This window comes from Acipenser ruthenus, chromosome 18 (genome assembly GCF_902713425.1).
Source record: "Acipenser ruthenus chromosome 18, fAciRut3.2 maternal haplotype, whole genome shotgun sequence".
Classification (NCBI taxonomy): Eukaryota; Metazoa; Chordata; class Actinopteri; order Acipenseriformes; family Acipenseridae; genus Acipenser; species Acipenser ruthenus.
The window spans coordinates 33319494-33340051 of NC_081206.1; the positions used below are offsets into that span (position 1 = coordinate 33319494).

General features: G+C 40.1%; 1 protein-coding gene across 1 annotated transcript; it reads left to right on the forward strand.

Moving 5' to 3' along the window:
* Positions 1 to 16263: 16263 nt before the first annotated feature.
* Positions 16264 to 17711, forward strand: LOC117963846 (thyroxine 5-deiodinase-like). The gene has a single exon (XM_034905266.2). It carries the CDS (start codon positions 16281 to 16283, stop codon positions 17082 to 17084), a length of 804 nt encoding a protein of 267 aa, XP_034761157.1. The 5' UTR covers positions 16264 to 16280; the 3' UTR covers positions 17085 to 17711.
* Positions 17712 to 20558: the final 2847 nt, after the last annotated feature.

The following is a 20558-nucleotide window of genomic DNA, read 5'->3' on the forward strand; positions in this document are numbered from 1 at the left end:
ATATCAGTTCTAACATAACACTGACATGGTCGATTTGTGCAGGACTAAAAAGACACAGGACGCCTGAGTTTGAAATTTTACACGAGGTCCCGCTGTGCTGTAAAAAAATTGGAGGACCTCCAAGAATATGATCAGGGATAAAAACAAGTGGATGATTTGCACAGGACTGCATTTCACCAATATCGGTAAGAAGTCCGAGGCCATCTGTTTATCTGGTGATTTTTAGTCCTGTGCAAATCAGGCTTGAGATAGGACAGTGTCCCGTGCGAGAGACTAAAGGTGACGCGAGATTCTAATGAGAGGAGAGAGAGAGCGAGTTCGGTGTAAGTGGAAGATGTGTGCTGTGTTGCTCCGTTCCTCCTTTATGTTATGTTATGATGTAGAGGCAGTTTGCCCAATGCCTATATGTGTATAGGATTGATACTGCTACAGAAGGGAACCCAGCTATGTTAACTTGTGAGATATAATAAAACTCTTAAGCTGGATTTCCTGAAACGCTGCATGTCCTTGTGTTTGTGGCCTCTCATCGAAACTGCAGCAGAACCTTCCGCTGATGGACGACCTCCAAGGACCCCGAGCGCCGATTCATCACTCTGTGTCATGACTATTTGTTGACCTTTGTTGACACTGTTTAGTAAGCTCATCGGCTCTGTGTTTAGCCCCCCCGTCTGTCCCCCCAGGCTTCGATCATCCCCCGTTCTGACGTCACTTACTTGTGTTTCCAGTTTTCTCAGCTACACATGTGAACTGAATCCGACTGCACCCCTCCCAGGCTGCCAGCCACAGCCTCCAGTCAATAACATTGTTCCCTCTCAGAGGGGATTCTCAATTTTCCAATCCATATTGTGCTTGAGGTATGAAAAAGCTCTGGTCTACCCTGCTGGGGAGCTTGGATTACCTTCAAAGCTGCTCTTTATTCCAGCACAGGATTTGGTGTGCTGGGAAAAAGAAAAGGAGCTGGTGCAGCTTAGCTCTGAAATGCAGCTCCCCGAAATAACCTCTCTGGCTAAACTGGTGGGTTATGAATTAGTGCAGACTAACCGCATACAAACAGTTTGGGATTGCAAATGCTGCTGTCATGGAGCACCAAGGGGGGTAGGATGCTAGGATACCATGCAAGTGCACTGCCAATTAGGGCATACATGGTGTTGGGCTGCATAACTAAACTCAACCAGCCAGTAAAGCTAGAAATGCTGTGTTCTTCCCCGCGCTCCCTGTTAATGCTCAGCCTTCCCCAGTAAGGGTCCCCTCTGGAGGGGCAGGCGTGGGAGCCCTTGCACCCAGAAATCAGTCTAACTCTGGGAGCCACACAGCTTGCTTCTTTATGGAACGTGGTCAGGGGTCTTTGATCCTGCAATGCCCTTCAGAAAATAAGACAAAAGTTAAACAAAGGTGCTTTTTCATACCGTGACTTGAAATCTTTTTTATCCAAAAAACAGAACACTGCAGTAAAAAACGATTAATGTCCCTTTTTCTTCCTCTGTTCCTCAGTTGTTTAAACAATCATGATAATGAATCAGTAGAGAGCTTGACACTTCAGTCTTTGGCAGCAGGGTGGTTTTTGCCTTTGCATTTTGTATTTGTTTCTAAACGACTTGATAGAGTCAGGTCCACGGGATCAGAGACATGAACCAAGGCCCTGTGAAAGCCAGGGTTTTACTGCCTCTCCACCTGCATTGTTACCATCGAATAACAATTTTAATAAAGCAAGCTACTAAATAGTTTAACAAGTACTGTAAAACTCATGGGATCCTGGCCTGAATTCAATCAAAGTCTATGGTAGCACAATCGTTATACTTTATAATGGCCATGGTGGTGCTATAATTTTGATTTAATTGTGAGATTTAGTATTAATAGGAACTGGATAGGAGTTAAAGGTCTTGGCTAATGCAGTATTATAAAAAAAATAAAAATCACTGCATGGCAATGTTGAACCACAATTGTGTGTTGCCATGGAAATTGGGAAAATAATATCAAGTCTAATCCCTACATTAAAACACTTCTCTCTTCCTGGAGAATTGGAGAGGGCACCCTCGGGTAAATAAGCATTAGTCATGAGGAGGTTTCTCTGTGGGGTTTGTGTGCTGAACCCTCTGCTCCATTGAGTTGTAGGGGAAGCGTGTTTCTGCCGCAGCAAACCACGTTCACATGCTGTTTGAATAAACAAATCAATACAGCCTTGGAAGTATTTTCAGTTAGAAGACGACAAAGCAGCCTGGTTTCAGCATGGGCTCTGTGCTTTTCTAAATGGCAAAGTCTGCCAACGCTTGGCAGAACTACACTTACGTGGTAACACTTTCCATGAAGTGTCACTAATTACTGTGTATTTACATAGTAGTTACATAGGAAATACATTGCAATAACATTACAATGTTATTATGCATAGTTACAATGTACTTGCACGATATATGTAAGTACACAATTGTATCAGAAAAGGGTTAGGGTTAGAGTTAGGTTTAGGGTTAGGGTTAGGGTTAGGTTTAAGGTTAGGTTTAGAGTTAGGGTTAGGGTTAGGGTTAGGGTTTGTTGTATCTTATTATAAATAAACTTGATTCTACTGCATTTGTATTTTTAGCAGCATTAACAATAAAAAGTGAGCGTCAGTGAATTTTTCTTTTTAGTCCCATGATATCACTATATGAAAATGATTATCGACAGCGAACAATATCGCAATATGAACATTATTATTGATAGTGAACAATATCGCAATATGAACATTATTATTGATAGCGAATGATATCGTAATATGAACATTATTATTGATAGTGAACAATATCGCAATATGAACATTATTATTGATAGTGAACAATATCGCAATATGAACATTATTATTGATAGTGAACGATATCGCAATATGAACATTATTATTGATAGCGAATGATATCGTAATATGAACATTATTATTGATAGCGAATGATATCGCAATATGAACATTATTATTGATAGTGAACAATATCGCAATATGAACATTATTATTGATAGTGAACAATATCGCAATATGAACATTATTATTGATAGTGAACGATATCGCAATATGAACATTATTATTGATAGCGAATGATATCGTAATATGAACATTATTATTGATAGTGAACAATATCGCAATATGAACATTATTATTGATAGTGAACGATATCACTATATGAAAATGATTATCGATAGCGAACAATATCGCAATATGAACATTATTATTGATAGCGAATGATATCGTAATATGAACATTATTATTGATAGCGAATGATATCGCAATATGAACATTATTATTGATAGTGAACAATATCGCAATATGAACATTATTATTGATAGTGAACGATATCGCAATATGAACATTATTATTGATAGTGAACAATATCGTAATATGAACATTATTATTGATAGTGAACGATATCGCAATATGAACATTATTATTGATAGTGAACAATATCGCAATATGAACATTATTATTGATAGTGAACGATATCGCAATATGAACATTATTATTGATAGCGAATGATATCGTAATATGAACATTATTATTGATAGTGAACAATATCGCAATATGAACATTATTATTGATAGTGAACGATATCGCAATATGAACATTATTATTGATAGTGAACAATATCGTAATATGAACATTATTATTGATAGTGAACAATATCGCAATATGAACATTATTATTGATAGCGAATGATATCGTAATATGAACATTATTATTGATAGTGAACGATATCGCAATATGAACATTATTATTGATAGTGAACGATATCACTATATGAAAATGATTATCGATAGCGAACAATATCGCAATATGAACATTATTATTGATAGCGAATGATATCGTAATATGATAATTCCAATATCCATATTGGGGCCCATCACTGTTTTCTCCTGCATCCGTGAAGGTCCCTTGGTACATTTAACCAAGAAGAGATCTGCCTCCCCCACAGCTAACCAATCATTAGCGAGCAGGGGCAGGACTTAAACCATTTCTGGTTAACTGGTCTTGAAGTAGCTGACTCTGTTGCCGTTGGTAATTTCAAGAGTTATTAAGAGACTGAAAGTTACTGTTTGTTTTGTTTTGTTTTTTTTATTACATTTACAACACATTCAGCAAACTGAAAAAACTAAAACTGTGAAAACTACCAGGCATGGACAGTTACAAGAAGATGATCCATGTTACTCTCTATAGATGACTCTGTTACTGGGGTTAACAGAAAGGGATACCATATGCTGCAATATATATGTTTTGTTTTGTATCTCTGGTTCTTGGTAGGCTATGTTTTTATATATATGGTTCTTGGTAGGCTATGTTTTTGTTCACAAACACACTCATGTCTAGTTCTTGACCATGTAGAGCACATCTAGTGGCATTCTTAGCATTCTGAATATGCAAGTCAAACCTTTCTGCACAGCCAAGTTTCACATGACCTAGGCAGGGCAGCTGCTCGTAAATTATATCCACTAAAGTTTAGTAACAGCTGACATGTGAATAAGTTCAGGCAAATAGTCAAAGTGACGATGAGTCAGAGAAAAAAATAAATAATAATAATGCAAATAATTCAGCTTCAAGGCACAAGGCACATTGTCTATTATTAACCACGTGTGACTGGAGGAAGGCAGAGGCTGTCTTGAACGAGGAACGTTACTTATTACTCCTCCGAGAAGAGGCGTTCACATCTCATACATTTACAGCATTCTCCTCCAGCTGCCAACACTATACAGCCCAGAAATATCTGAGAGGAGTCGTGGTCCCCAGTAATTTGGTAACCGGTACTATTAAGGTTTGGAGGGAGGAGAGAAGCGATTGGCTTTACATCAGGGAACAGAGGACGGATAGTTGTCATTTTAGAAACTACACTGAATATAACTACACTGAAGGGATAAAAAACAAGAAGACTTTCCAGCGGCACTGCCTCAAATCCAGGCTGAAACAAGGTGTGAAGGTGAAGAAATCCTGTTTTATTTCAAGTCACGTGGTGGTATTTAATTGGCTTTCACAGCTAGCAGATGCACTTCTAAAAATAAGATGTGTCGCCTCTGCAAATTCCAATGCTAAGAATAATGAGATATAATTGCATAACCAAGAAGAGAGTGATTGAAGCCAGTTCAGTCTAACTGAAAGCATCAGACTCCAATCTCTATAGCCCATGCAATGTATCACCCGTTTTTTTCTCACTATGTATACACTGGACTGCCTCACTCTGCCTCACTCATACACTGGAATGCCTCGCTCATACACTGGACTGCCTAATCCACCACATTGAGTATCCTCTATATATCCCTTCAAAGCATTTATGTAACATTACCAGTCTATGTTCTGTTTAGTCCTAAACAGCAGACTAACCCCAGGTGTGATTTACTATACGATATGCAAATGCAGGGTCTGAGACAGGGCTTTGAGTTATGGGCTCTGGTTTGGAGCCACAGATCTGTTGTAGCAGTGTGCAGCCTCCTTGCAATAATAGCAGCTGCTAATTCTGCTGTAAATCACTGCACTGATGTGTCCTTGCCAGTGCATTGCACAACACTTATGAATTCCATGAAAGAATGATGTTTACTCTTAAAGGAAGTCACAAGTTCTTTAGTTTTGCTATTCCATCTCATAAGCACGGGTAATGGTGTGGGTCAATGCTTCATGTTTTGAATGGACTTCCTGTCCATTTAGAGATATCTCTGAATGAACAAGAAGTTATTTCCAGATAGCTTAAAATTAATTTGAGATAGCTTTAAATAGACAGTAAGCCATTTAGAGATATCTTAAATATTTGAAATGATGCAGAGACACAATCAGCAGATTGAGAATCAAATGATGCAGAGACACAATCAGCAGATTGAGAATCAAATGATGCAGAAACACAATCTGCAGATTGAGAATCAAATGATGCAGAGACCCAATCAGCAGATTGAGAATCAAATGATGCAGAGACACAATCAGCAGATTGAGAATCAAATGATGCAGAGACACAATCAGCAGATTGAGAATCAAATGATGCAGAGACACAATCAGCAGATTGAGAATCAAATGATGCAGAGACACAATCAGCAGATTGAGAATCAAATTCTGCAGAGACACAATCAGCAGATTGAGAATCAAATGATGCAGAGACACAATCGGCAGATTGAGAATCAAATTCTGCAGAGACACAATCGGCAGATTGAGAATCAAATTCTGCAGAGACACAATCAGCAGATTGAGAATCAAATTCTGCAGAGACACAATCAGCAGATTGAGAATCAAATGATGCAGAGACACAATCGGCAGATTGAGAATCAAATGATGCAGAGACACAATCGGCAGATTGAGAATCAAATTCTGCAGAGACACAATCGGCAGATTGAGAATCAAATTCTGCAGAGACACAATCAGCAGATTGAGAATCAAATTCTGCAGAGACACAATCAGCAGATTGAGAATCAAATGATGCAGAGACACAATCAGCAGATTGAGAATCAAATTCTGCAGAGACACAATCGGCAGATTGAGAATCAAATGATGCAGAGACACAATCAGCAGATTGAGAATCAAATTCTGCAGAGACACAATCAGCAGATTGAGAATCAAATGATGCAGAGACACAATCGGCAGATTGAGAATCAAATGATGCAGAGACACAATCAGCAGATTGAGAATCAAATTCTGCAGAGACACAATCAGCAGATTGAGAATCAAATGATGCAGAGACACAATCAGCAGATTGAGAATCAAATTCTGCAGAGACACAATCAGCAGATTGAGAATCAAATGATGCAGAGACACAATCAGCAGATTGAGAATCAAATTCTGCAGAGACACAATCAGCAGATTGAGAATCAAATGATGCAGAGACACAATCAGCAGATTGAGAATCAAATGATGCAGAGACACAATCAGCAGATTGAGAATCAAATGATGCAGAGACACAATCAGCAGATTGAGAATCAAATTCTGCAGAGACACAATCAGCAGATTGAGAATCAAATGATGCAGAAACACAATCGGCAGATTGGGAATCAAATGATGCAGAGACACAATCGGCAGATTGAGAATCAAATGATGCAGAAACACAATCAGCAGATTGGGAATCAAATGATGCAGAGACACAATCGGCAGATTGAGAATCAAATGATGCAGAGACACAATCGGCAGATTGAGAATCAAATTCTGCAGAGACACAATCAGCAGATTGAGAATCAAATTCTGCAGAGACACAATCGGCAGATTGAGAATCAAATTCTGCAGAGACACAATCAGCAGATTGAGAATCAAATGATGCAGAGACACAATCAGCAGATTGAGAATCAAATGATGCAGAAATGTTGAAAAATAATTTTCAGCCGAGGCATGTATGATAGGCCCCCTCCATGAACCTTTCAGATTGCATGCATTTCAATCCTGTTGTCCTGATTCTGAGTTGGATTCAGTTTGCTTTAAATATTTGCTAAGCTATATTCTATATTAAGAAATTTATTGTTGAAACTATTTTCAGAGTTGTTTGTATTGTTTCATGGTTTTATATAATATCTGATTAGACGATATCTCTTTAACTGTGACACCAGACCTGTTCTGCTTACTGTTGGATATGTCATATTAAAATAAAGGGCTCATCTTGTCACCTTCAATTGCAGCAGTGATGTGATTGAAATGTAGCTGCTTGCTGATTGGCTCATGTGGGCTCAGCAGGGGAGCGGGAGGCTGGACTGAATGTGAGGATGCAGTATTGTAAATAAAATGCTCTTCTTTCATTAATTATAGCGTCTACAGTTCAGTTTCTTTCATGATTAGCAAGCAGCTTGTAGAACAGTCCTTCCACAGGTTCCCTGCTGAACCATCTCTACACACCCCAGAAACACAGCCTTTACCATGCTAGGCTCGCTCACTAATGCTGCAATTTTCCCATGGTTGTAATATTAATTTACAATAGTGTCATGTCTGTGTGGCACGGAGTTGAAATGTGAGATTTATATACAGCCTGAGATCACAGTAATATTACAAAGAAATGGCAAATAAAAACAATATGCTTTTACTCTGGGGAACTTGTATAAGTCTCCCACAAAATGCCTGGGTAGGGTTTGCTTCGTCAACAAAAGAATAACATTCCTCGACTTTCTTTTCTATTGCTTCCCAACTAGCACTCATATTACAGTGCTGTTCTGGATGTGATTTACAGCAGCATTAGCCATTCATTCCATGGCAATACTGGACCTTAGACTTCCTGCAGTGGTCTGTTTCACAGAAGAATTATATTCATCTGTTACTATGAAACACTCCAAAGCACCGAATTTAAAAACACGAAACGAAAACTTAACTTACACTTAACTCAACTCGACTGGAAGAGACACCAAGAAGAACTTGTAGTGGAAATGTCTGTCACTCAATGAAATGTTCTTTTAGTCTTTCTAAAGCAGTATTTTATTAATCTGTATTACTGTGCACTGCAATCTGCCCGTTTAATTAACCCTTTGCTAGCGCCAGCACTGTGCCCTTGGAGAGATAGTGCTTTATCTCTATAGATACTTATGCCTGTATCTGTGTTCTGTGTTCAAGAAAAAAAAGAAACAGCCATTTATGATTGTGGATGCCAAAGCATATAGCAGCTGAACAGTAGCTCCTTATTGTTACATAAGCATCTGTTTTTTGATAAAACAATATTGGTGACCTTGCCTGCTTTTTAGAAGTGATAAGAAGTGTCAAGACTCTGTAACCTGCTCTCTTTCTGATATGTTAACAGAGTAGTATTTACATGACTTTGCTTTTCTGTGCAAGCTGGCGCCAGTGTGTCAGTGTTTGCATCCTCACAAGCAAGGGAGTCAAGGCAAGCATTTAAAAGGTCAGAAACCCTTATAACCTGTCACGGCTCAGGTAAATCCAGGTCAACAATTTCAACATGTTTGTGAACTCACCCCGTACCCTGGGGGAGGGGGAGGGGGCGTTCTTAATGGGAACTTTCACAGCATGCAGTCAGTGTTGAAATGATGGGGCTCGTTTCAGGGGTTCAATGCTGTTCACGTGGCTTTTTCTTCAAAGGGTTTACCAGCCTTAGTTTTATGAAGTCATTTTTTTTCTGAGGAGAAGTTCCAAGTTCACGAGAAACAAACAGCTTGAGAGACCTTGAATTGTGTTGTTTAGTTTAGGGACCAGTGATAATGAATACTGAATGGCCGTTTTACCATTTTCTTTGAAAGAAAAATAAACCCCTGTTAATGTTGCAAAAACAGATTTAAGAGGGGAGGGTATAAGGGATATAAATGCACGCAGATTTCAACAGAATGCCGTAGGATTTCATAGGAGCAGCATGTGATTTCCAACAGGTTTTGTAGTTCCTGCATTTTCTAGCTATGAAGATAACTGCTAATGGCCACATGTGCATGATGAATATCAGGTAGAACACCACAGGAATAGTAGAGATTCCATTGGAACTCACAGGAATTAATTTAGCAGTGAATTCATGCTACAGTACATGCCTTTTAGAATCCCTTTAGAATCCTCATGGAGTTCCATCCCTGCTGCTAATTCTTTTTTGGAACCTATACCCAATCAAAAAGAATAACAGCATTGTCAATCCCACTTTTAAATTCTGATTTCAGAACAGCTATTTTGTTTTTCTAGCTTTTTTTCATATATGAAATGATGACAAAAATTAATAAAACAATACTAGGAAACCTACAGGGGAGGCAAGGTCTCTCTCCCTGTAAACACAGAGCACTTTCAATGAGTCTGGATAAAGCAAGGTCTCTCTCCCTGTAAACACAGAGCACTTTCAATGAGTCTGGATAAAGCAAGGTCTCTCTCCCTGTAAACACAGAGCACTTTCAATGGGTCTGGATAAAGCAAGGTCCATCTCCCCCTATAAACACAGAGCACTTTCAATGAGTCTGGATAAAGCAAGGTCCCTCTCCCTGTAAACACAGAGCACTTTCAATGAGTCTGGATAAAGCAAGGTCCCTCTCCCTGTAAACACAGAGCACTTTCAATGAGTCTGGATAAAGCAAGGTCCCTTTCCCTGTAAACACAGAGCACTTTCAATGAGTCTGGATAAAGCAAGGTCCCTCTCCCTGTAAACACAGAGCACTTTCAATGAGTCTGGATAAAGCAAGGTCTCTCTCCCTGTAAACACAGAGCACTTTCAATGGGTCTGGATAAAGCAAGGTCCATCTCCCCCTATAAACACAGAGCACTTTCAATGAGTCTGGATAAAGCAAGGTCCCTCTCCCTGTAAACACAGAGCACTTTCAATGAGTCTGGATAAAGCAAGGTCCCTCTCCCTGTAAACACAGAGCACTTTCAATGAGTCTGGATAAAGCTTATTTTCCTAAATCAGATGTGTCATGTCTGGCACAATATTAATGATGAAACGCCAAAGAGGAAACACGCTGACAATGTTTTGTCATGAGAACTGAATACAAATAAGTTTGGCTTTGTTTTGATTTCATTTAGGTTGAAACAAAAAACTCCTTCAATCCAGTCAGATTCTTCAGTCGCCTGTTAACAGCATCAAATGCCTCCGACAGGGGGCTGCAATGCCCGAAGCCGCAGGCTTTTTGGCGTCCAGCTCTCCGTCTGGCTTGCTGACTGCTGCATAATACAATTTAGATCCTGGTCATATTTGTTTACATCATCCAGTTGAATTTTGTTTAAATTTCAGAAAGTCTGAAAACAGTGACAGTGATGTTTTAATCACCATTGTAGTGTTTGGAGCATCTTTCTTTTGTAGTATGTTTTGTGATTCATTTCCTGTTAAATCACAGAATCATTGTTCAGCAGTTTGCTCATTCAGGCATTTTCTCTTGTTAGGAGTGGAAGTGAAGGGCGTTCCTTTGAAAAGGGGCTGGACTGACAGTGATGTGAACCAATCACATGTCAGAGGGAGACTATTGCCCGATGGTGTAAGGATGTTAGGGCAATAGTTCAATCTACTTTTGCTCCTATGATGAGGTTTGAACCAATGGCAGGCCAGAATTTCCAAGTACTGATTCATATATAGCTCAAAATAGCAAATTTTCAGTTTATCAATTACTACTGCTGTAAAATGACCAGCCCCTACGCGGGTACTGCTGTAAAATGACCAGCCCCTACGCGGGTACTGCTGTAAAATGACCAGCCCCTACGCGGGTACTGCTGTAAAATGACCAGTCCCTACGCAGGTACTGCTGTAAAATGACCAGCCCCTACGCTGGTACTGCTGTAAAATGACCAGCCCCTATTTATTTATAACATGTAGTAATTTGTGTATTCTGATTGGTCCAAATCAATACGTGTACTATACATTTAAAACGTGTATTAAATCATGCGTTTTTAATCCGGGTGGGCTTCCATAAAAGACAGGCGTCTCATTTTTTTAACTCGATAGGTGTTTCTTCAGGTATGTGAAGTCTCTAAAGCAGGAGTGGACAAATCAAGCCATGTTTCTAGCTACTTCATTGAAATCAATTAAAGCAGGTCTCAAATCAAGCCATGTTTCTAGCTACTTCATTGAAATCAATTAAAGCAGGTCTCAAATCAAGCCATGTTTCTAGCTACTTCATTGAAATCAATTAAAGCAGGTCTCAAATCAAGCCATGTTTCTAGCTACTTCATTGAAATCAATTAAAGCAGGTCTCAAATCAAGCCATGTTTCTAGCTACTTCATTGAAATCAATTAAAGCAGCTCATTGGTGTATAACCTGGAAGTTATTGTTTGCGCTGGAATGGCCAATTCTCCCCTGTTCCAGAGAGCCCCGCCTGCTCTCCACCGTATGTGCCTTCACTGTATAAAAGACAACGATAAGATAGTGAGGTTTACTATCTGTCAATAAGTGCTGTTTATCATTTTCAAAATGAAATGACGTACATTTAAAGAATTCGTTTTACTTTGCCGATAGTAATTTCACCTAGCAAATGCTTTTTTTTCAGCATCAAAAATTATATTTATTTTAAAATAATAATAATAATAATAATAATAATAATAATAATAATAATAATAATAATAATAATAATATTTTAAATTATTTTCCACCGCAATGCCATTAGTTTATTTTTTTTTTTTAATTTATTTGCATTTGTTTAAACGAATTGAATTTTGAAAATGGTTATTAGAATATTATCAACCACAATCAACTTCACTTTCAGAGTCTAGATTGTAAATTTTAAATTGCATTGTTGGTTTTTATTTTATCAAATGCGGAAATCCAGAACTTGGTGTTCTTCATTGTTGTTGTTGTTTTATTTCGTATTATTGTTTCACTTTAAACGTTTAGCTGGAAAGTCTCATTGAGATGTTCCATATCATTCACAAGAGTGTGCCTGTGGATGGATAGATACACGCTAGAGGCATCATTCATTCAATAGATACATCGCATCATCACGCGTAACAGCACAACAGCCCGAGTCACACACCTGTAACAACATGGAAACTACAAATGAATATCAATGCGATTAGAATTATTGTTACTAAATTTTAACTGTTGTCTACATGAAATAATTATTGGATAATTAAATAAACCTTAGTTATTTTGTATGCAACAAACAGATGTGAACCTCGAGTTGAAGAATTCATATCATTCATTGCAGACCGTGCAAAGTTTTTATGTCAGGTGTGGCAGGGCTAGTTCATCTAGATCCACGGGCAATTCAAACAGGTGTGGAAATTCCTTTTTTAACCACAAATCACGTGACCTTGTTTCTATATATAAACTGTTGCGCTGTTTGCGTAAGTTGTGATAAAATAAATAAATAAAAACTCGTTAGCAAACATTATGTTAAACATTATCCGCTCTGAATTTACATGTTTTAAAAATCCTGTTTTGGTTCTAAATGATAAAGACTGTCGTTTCTGGAAATGCACCCTAACAACAAAAAAACAAGAAGCGTTTGTTCTGGTGACTTCACGAGCCTCGAGCTCTGCTCGAGAGTTATTTATTGTTCTTTCTGTGGCTCACATCTCCAGACAATTCATCCTAAACTAGTTTCCACCGCGTGACTTAGAAAGCGGGTCCGTAATGTTTATGAATGAGATAAGAGCGCGTGTGTCTTTGAACACAGCACAGCTTTCATCTTCAGAAGAGGTCTCCCCAGCGTTGGTGTCGTAATTAAATAGATGTGTTTTTGTTCTGTATTTTATTATGATCGGTTGCTGCAGTATGTGTAGTAATTCATGTTATAGTCGTAGGAAAACGTTTAGAAACGAATCAAATTCAATGCGTTGACTGCAAGCACATAGGCAAAGGTGTTTTAAATGAAGTTAAGAAGCGTTCTGGCGTCTGAGGTTCATAATATCACCCTGGGTTTGATCTGCATGGTCTACACACGTGCTTCTGTCACGTACAGGCTATAGAGTTAGAAATAGTGCGCTTATCAGTGCTTTACTGGCTGCGCCTTTAACCAGTACGGTGCACACAGATTTACTACATGGGTTTAGAAAAACAATTGGAACTGAAATAAAATGATTGTCTTTGTTTCTTTGTTTAGTTAGTTTATCGTTAGCTTGTATTCAGGTAATAGCTGACAAAGTTATGATGTTAGTATTGTATCCATAAACTCTGCATTTAATGTGCGCATGCTCGCGATTGATATCGGCTTTAACGTCTGAAAGACGTATTTTTCATCTTATTTTATTGGGTGGGAAATTCCTTTACACACACATATATATATATATATATATATATTAACTAATCTTCTGAATCTCCGATCTCATTAAATTCAATCCATATTCATATCATTCTAGCCTGGTATCTCCGATCTCATTAAATTCAATCCATATTCATATCATTCTAGCCTGGTATCTCCGATCTCATTAAATTCAATCCATATTCATATCATTCTAGCCTGGTATCTCCGATCTCATTAAATTCAATCCATATTCATATCATTCTAGCCTGGTATCTCCGATCTCATTAAATTCAATCCATATTCATATCATTCTAGCCTGGTATCTCCGATCTCATTAAATTCAATCCATATTCATATCATTCTAGCCTGGTATCTCCGATCTCATTAAATTCAATCCATATTCATATCATTCTAGCCTGGTATCTCCGATCTCATTAAATTCAATCCATATTCATATTATTCTAGCCTGGTGTCTCAGATCTCATTAAATTCAATCCATATTCATATTATTCTAGCCTGGTATCTCCGATCTCATTAAATTCAATCCATATTCATATCATTCTAGCCTGGTATCTCCGATCTCATTAAATTCAATCCATATTCATATCATTCTAGCCTGGTGTCTCCGATCTCATTAAATTCAATCCATATTCATATTATTCTAGCCTGGTGTCTCAGATCTCATTAAATTCAATCCATATTCATATCATTCTAGCCTGGTATCTCCGATCTCATTAAATTCAATCCATATTCATATCATTCTAGCCTGGTATCTCCGATCTCATTAAATTCAATCCATATTCATATTATTCTAGCCTGGTGTCTCAGATCTCATTAAATTCAATCCATATTCATATTATTCTAGCCTGGTATCTCCGATCTCATTAAATTCAATCCATATTCATATCATTCTAGCCTGGTATCTCCGATCTCATTAAATTCAATCCATATTCATATCATTCTAGCCTGGTGTCTCCGATCTCATTAAATTCAATCCATATTCATATTATTCTAGCCTGGTGTCTCAGATCTCATTAAATTCAATCCATATTCATATTATTCTAGCCTGGTGTCTCCGATCTCATTAAATTCAATCCATATTCATATTATTCTAGCCTGGTATCTCCGATCTCATTAAATTCACTTATGTGATAATGCCGCCCCCTCTGCAACATGCATGCTGCTAATTTAGTTTGCTACCTATGGCCTAAAGCTTTCCTCTACAGAATATACGGTTAGTGAAGTAATAATTACAGTCACCGTGCTGCCAGCGGTACAATGTTAAGCAGGTTATTATTTGTAATATTGTCTTCATTTAGTCAAACAGACCGTTTCACGTGGAAACACGTAAATATCAATCACTATCTATGAAGGCTTTGCCTTCCCCTCCGTTCCCATGAACGGCGTATATTTGTTAAACCTGCACAGCTATGCTGGGTTAAATTAGGACACGTCCTTAAAGAGCCTATCTGTTCAAAGTTACAGTCGAGCGCAACAACTAGAGCCGGGAGCGCCTTCTAGTGGGAATTATGCAACAAAGAAAGTTTTTTTTTGGCAAAACACTGTTGACAGATGTATTGGTTCTTAGAAAAACAAGCCCGTTTTGCGCTACACATGAGGGAGCCCAAAACGGGAGGGAGCCGTTCTTTAAAACGCATGATGACCGTGTTAGCTGGCGCGGAACCCGTACATATCTCAGCATTTGGATGAGCTCCCGTTGAGAGGATCGCATGTGGGTGATTGAGCTCTTGTTGAAAGGACTTCCCTGTTCGGGGAGATACTAGCGGCACTGCAGCGCCTCACATCTCCGTGCTCCGTGCATCCAGCTCTGCGCACAGAAGCACGCTGCGAGCAAGGGGCTGCTGCGTGAAGAACGGAGCAGCAGGTTAACCTTTTACAGTTGTGCTGGTGTTTACTCTTTTTATTATTATTAAATATATAACCCTTGGTATTAGCAGTGCATACATGTGTTTTATTAATGAAACGGCATTAGCATTATGAGGTTCATTTACCAGAGATTGATGACTCCCAATTTCCTTATAACATGTGTCATCATGGGAATGCTAGTTTCTCCGCTCCCCTCCCCAAGGTGGCTCAGAATCCCTTTTTTTAGAATATGTATTTTGTTCTGATGGATAATGCTAAGCAGCACGAGCCTGCACGTCTTTACGCAGCTCTGCAGAAGCAGTTCTACATTGTAAACAAGTGTTGCATTTACATTTTCCGTGTAGTAGTCTATACATTGTCTATAAGAAGTAGTGTGTGTGTTTACTGGTATACCGGCCCCCTCTTAACAGACCGCTGTTTGATTGCTAATAAGTTTTATGCTGGCCCGTTTGAATTTGCTTGTGAAATGACTCTTGTTTTGCGTTTGGTTTATTACAGTACTTGGAATGATATATATCCGTTCTGGAGACGAAACACTGAGATCGTGTCGCAATGTCCGTCCCGGTCCCTGTCACTGTCCCTCCCCTCCCCTTCCCTCCCCTCCCCGGTCGTACGTGGAAAGTTCCCTGTGCCGGTTCACTGTTGATAACATTTTGAAGGCAGGAGTTGATGGAAGGTAATCCCTTGATGTGAGGAGGCGGCTCGGGTTTTGGAGGCGGGGTATTTTTCATTCAAATCCTTGGCTAGGCCTATAAAAAGAGAACTTAAGCACAGACTATCAGAGCAGATGAGAAGAGTGACCGACGGGAGTTTAAACCTGGTCAGATGAAGAGAGAATTTGGCAGCGATGCAACAATCTGCCGGTGTGCACACAATCAACGCGCTGAAAAATGCAGTTGCCTGCCTGGTACTGCTGCCTCGCTTTCTCGTGACAGCCCTGATGCTGTGGGTGCTGGATTTCCTTTGCATAAGGAAGAGGGTCTTGCAGAAAATGAGGGAACAGGAAGCGAGCCCCGATGACCCACCTCTCTGCGTGTCCGATTCCAATCGCATGTTTACCTGGGAGTCGCTGAAGGCTGTATGGCACGGACAGAAACTGGACTTTTTCAAAACGGCTCACGTGGGCTACCTCGCCCCGAACACTGAAGTTGTGCAGCTCGGAGGGGAGCAGAAGCGGCGCATTCTGGACTACGCCAAGGGGAAAAGACCCCTCATCCTGAACTTCGGGAGCTGTACCTGACCCCCGTTTATGACGCGCCTGAAGGCGTTCCAGCGGGTTGTCAGCCAATACGCTGACATCGCGGACTCACTCCTCGTGTACATTGAAGAAGCGCACCCCTCTGACGGCTGGGTGAGCTCCGACGCCCCTTTCCAAATCCCCAAGCACAGGTGTCTGCAGGACAGGCTGAAAGCCGCCCAGCTGATGAACCAGGAGGTTCCCGAATGCCTTGTTGTAGCAGACACTATGGACAATCCATCCAACAGTGCGTACGGAGCATACTTCGAGAGACTGTATATACTACAGGACGAGAGCATTGTCTACCAGGGAGGGAGGGGGCCAGAAGGATACAGGATATCGGAACTGAGGGATTGGTTGGATCAGTACAAAAACAGTCTTCAGCATTCCACAGCTGTCGTTATCCATGTATAATGATGATGGTTATTATTGAATCACTCATATGTAACGATGTCAATGTGGTCTGCCTAACAGCACAATGAAGATGACAAAACCATTTCAAGTGTTAAACGGATGCAGTGAAACCTCGCGCCCCTGCAGTGCGCGTGTTGTTGTTGTTGTTGCAGTAAATAAGTATTATATTTCACTGGACTCCGGAGAAACGCGTTTGGGTTGGGTATGTAGTCTGTGTTGATGTCCATTGCATGGAATAATTGAAGAATGCTCCGCGTTTTGTTCCAGCCTCATCGCTGTACCTTTAATAGTGTTACTGTTCTTTTGTACATTTTGTAAATGTGGAGTTGATAAACGATGCCATGGTTATTTTTCTATTCTGTTTTCATACTGTTCAGAAGCGTGTTTGTTTCAATAGAAGCGCTGGCCCTGCTTGTTGTTCCAGTATTCTTGTGAAGCTCGGTTTTGAAATGGTTTAACACCAGAAACCCGGTGCTGATGTATTCTGATACTGGAACACCCAGTGATGAGGGATCGCCCACATGATCAACAAAGCAAAAAAAGTCGAGTTTATATGTTTTGTAAATTATACATACTTTTTTTTTATTGAAGAGAACTTTTTATAATAAAACTAAAGATTATATGTACAGCGTGTGTAATCCTTTTCCATTGGTTATTATTGAAATGGTTCCAGAGCGCCTGCGCGAAGAGTCCAGGAATAGAACGAGGCGCACCTGCTGTTGCTGCTGATACCATACGAGAACTCTCCACGATAATGGATCTTCATCTGGCAGTACTCCACGGCCACGGCTTCATCGGCTCCCAGTACCCAAGCGCAGGACTAGGCAGCGGTTGCGAAATCAAAAACCGCCGTTTTATTTTGCATTATTCGATTATTTGTATGATTTCCACCCGGCCGTGTCAATTCCCAATCATCATGTTGTACTGTGCTTCTAATAAGCTGTGCTGGCGCCCTGTGGAGGACTGTCCTGGCTGTGCTTGGGTTCAGCACAACCCCTGCTATAGTGATACGACTCACTGGGGAAAGCTGTTCTGTTTTACGCACAAAAAAGACAGAACTTCAAACTGCATAAACACTGGCATACATCTCTCTTGGTAAAATAATAGCGTCAGGTATTTTAAAATAGCTCTTTCCCATAAACTAAAGCGTCTCAGTTAAAATATAAATACTGGTGCTTCTGCAGAGCGTAGCGTGTGTGCACAATCCACGGCACGTTGCGCAAAAGTCATTAGCATTGTCGTTTACATCCTGTTAGATACTCAGATGTTTTTAAACAAAACAAAAAAAAACAGGTGTGAATTGGGTAGAAACATGAATGCACTGTAAATGTGATAACACGGCGTTTGGATGGGAGGGTTGTATAGTGTTACATACAGGCTATAGCTCTCTATACTGGAGGGTTGTATAGTGTTACATACAGGCTATAGCTCTCTATACTGGAGGGTTGTATAGTGTTACATACAGGCTATAGCTCTCTATACTGGAGGGTTGTATAGTGTTACATACAGGCTATAGCTCTCTATACTGGAGGGTTGTATAGTGTTACATACAGGCTATAGCTCTCTATACTGGGGGTTGTATAGTGTTACATACAGGCTATAGCTCTCTATACTGGGGGGTTGTATAGTGTTACATACAGGCTATAGCTCTCTATACTGGGGGTTGTATAGTGTTACATACAGGCTATAGCTCTCTATACTGGGGGGTTGTATAGTGTTATATACAGGCTATAGCTCTCTATACTGGGGGGTTGTATAGTGTTACATACAGGCTATAGCTCTCTATACTGGGGGGTTGTATAGTGTTACATACAGTCTATAGCTCTCTATACTGGAGGGTTGTATAGTGTTACATACAGGCTATAGCTCTCTATACTGGAGGGTTGTATAGTGTTATATACAGGCTATAGCTCTCTATACTGGAGGGTTGTATAGTGTTACATACAGGCTATAGCTCTCTATACTGGAGGGTTGTATAGTGTTACATACAGGCTATAGCTCTCTATACTGGAGGGTTGTATAGTGTTACATACAGGCTATAGCTCTCTATACTGGAGGGTTGTATAGTGTTACATACAGGCTATAGCTCTCTATACTGGAGGGTTGTATAGTGTTATATACAGTCTATAGCTCTCTATACTGGGGGGTTGTATAGTGTTACATACAGGCTATAGCTCTCTATACTGGGGGGTTGTATAGTGTTACATACAGGCTATAGCTCTCTATACTGGGGGGTTGTATAGTGTTACATACAGGCTATAGCTCTCTATACTGGGGGGTTGTATAGTGTTACATACAGGCTATAGCTCTCTATACTGGAGGGTTGTATAGTGTTACCACGTGAAAATCAGCACCACCCCCCGGTAATTATCACAGCATCATGAGATCTGAAATGTGAGGCTCTCAACCGCGCTCCAAGTGCTAATGTATCAGCCTGATCACTTCATGCAGATGGCACTGACACGGGTCTGATCTGCTGAGATGATTTAGATGCAGTTCTAAGAAACTGGGCTGGGTGCAGGGCAGGCCAGTGTATCCACGACCCCCCCCCCCCCCTTATATAACAGCGCCTGACGTCACTGAAATAACACCGCTTCACGTCACCTGTATTAACCCCGCTGCATTACCTCACTGACGCCGAGCTCCGCTGAGTGAAGTTCTGACGTCGCGTCGTTATTCTCTGGTATGTGTTCCAAGAAGAATCCTCTGGGCTGTCAGCCAGGACTCGGGACAGGCAGCTCCTGATCTTTACACTGCAGTCTGTGTGCTGGTGAAATACCTCTGCTAGACATCCACTGTCTGTAATGTGACTGCGTGGAAATCATTCATATTAAAATACTCAACAATAGGAACTGCATGCATAGAGCATACCGGCTGCATGCTCTCGATGCCATGCTGTTGTGTACAGGGCTGGCCCTCCCTCTGAACTCTGAAAATACATAGAAGCATGAGCTGTCGATTTCATTTGACTCCTTATGAAATTTTAAATAACTCAAGAATTAAGATTTATTATCTGTCTATTAAATGGCTCAGTCTGGGGGGTTCTGATCTCGAGTGGATTTGAAAGCAGGAGTGCAGCTTAGCTGAGAATAACAGAAAACACTGTAGATCTGCAGTATGAAATCAATCGTATTGAAACACGGCGGATCTGCAGTATGAAATCAATCGTATTGAAACACTGCGGATCTGCAGTATGAAATCAATCGTATTGAAACACTGCGGATCTGCAGTATGAAATCAATCGTATTGAAACACGGCGGATCTGCAGTATGAAATCAATCGTATTGAAACACTGCGGATCTGCAGTATGAAATCAATCGTATTGAAACACGGCGGATCTGCAGTATGAAATCAATCGTATTGAAACACGGCGGATCTGCAGTATGAAATCAATCGTATTGAAACACTGCGGATCTGCAGTATGAAATCAATCGTATTGAAACACTGCGGATCTGCAGTATGAAATCAATCGTA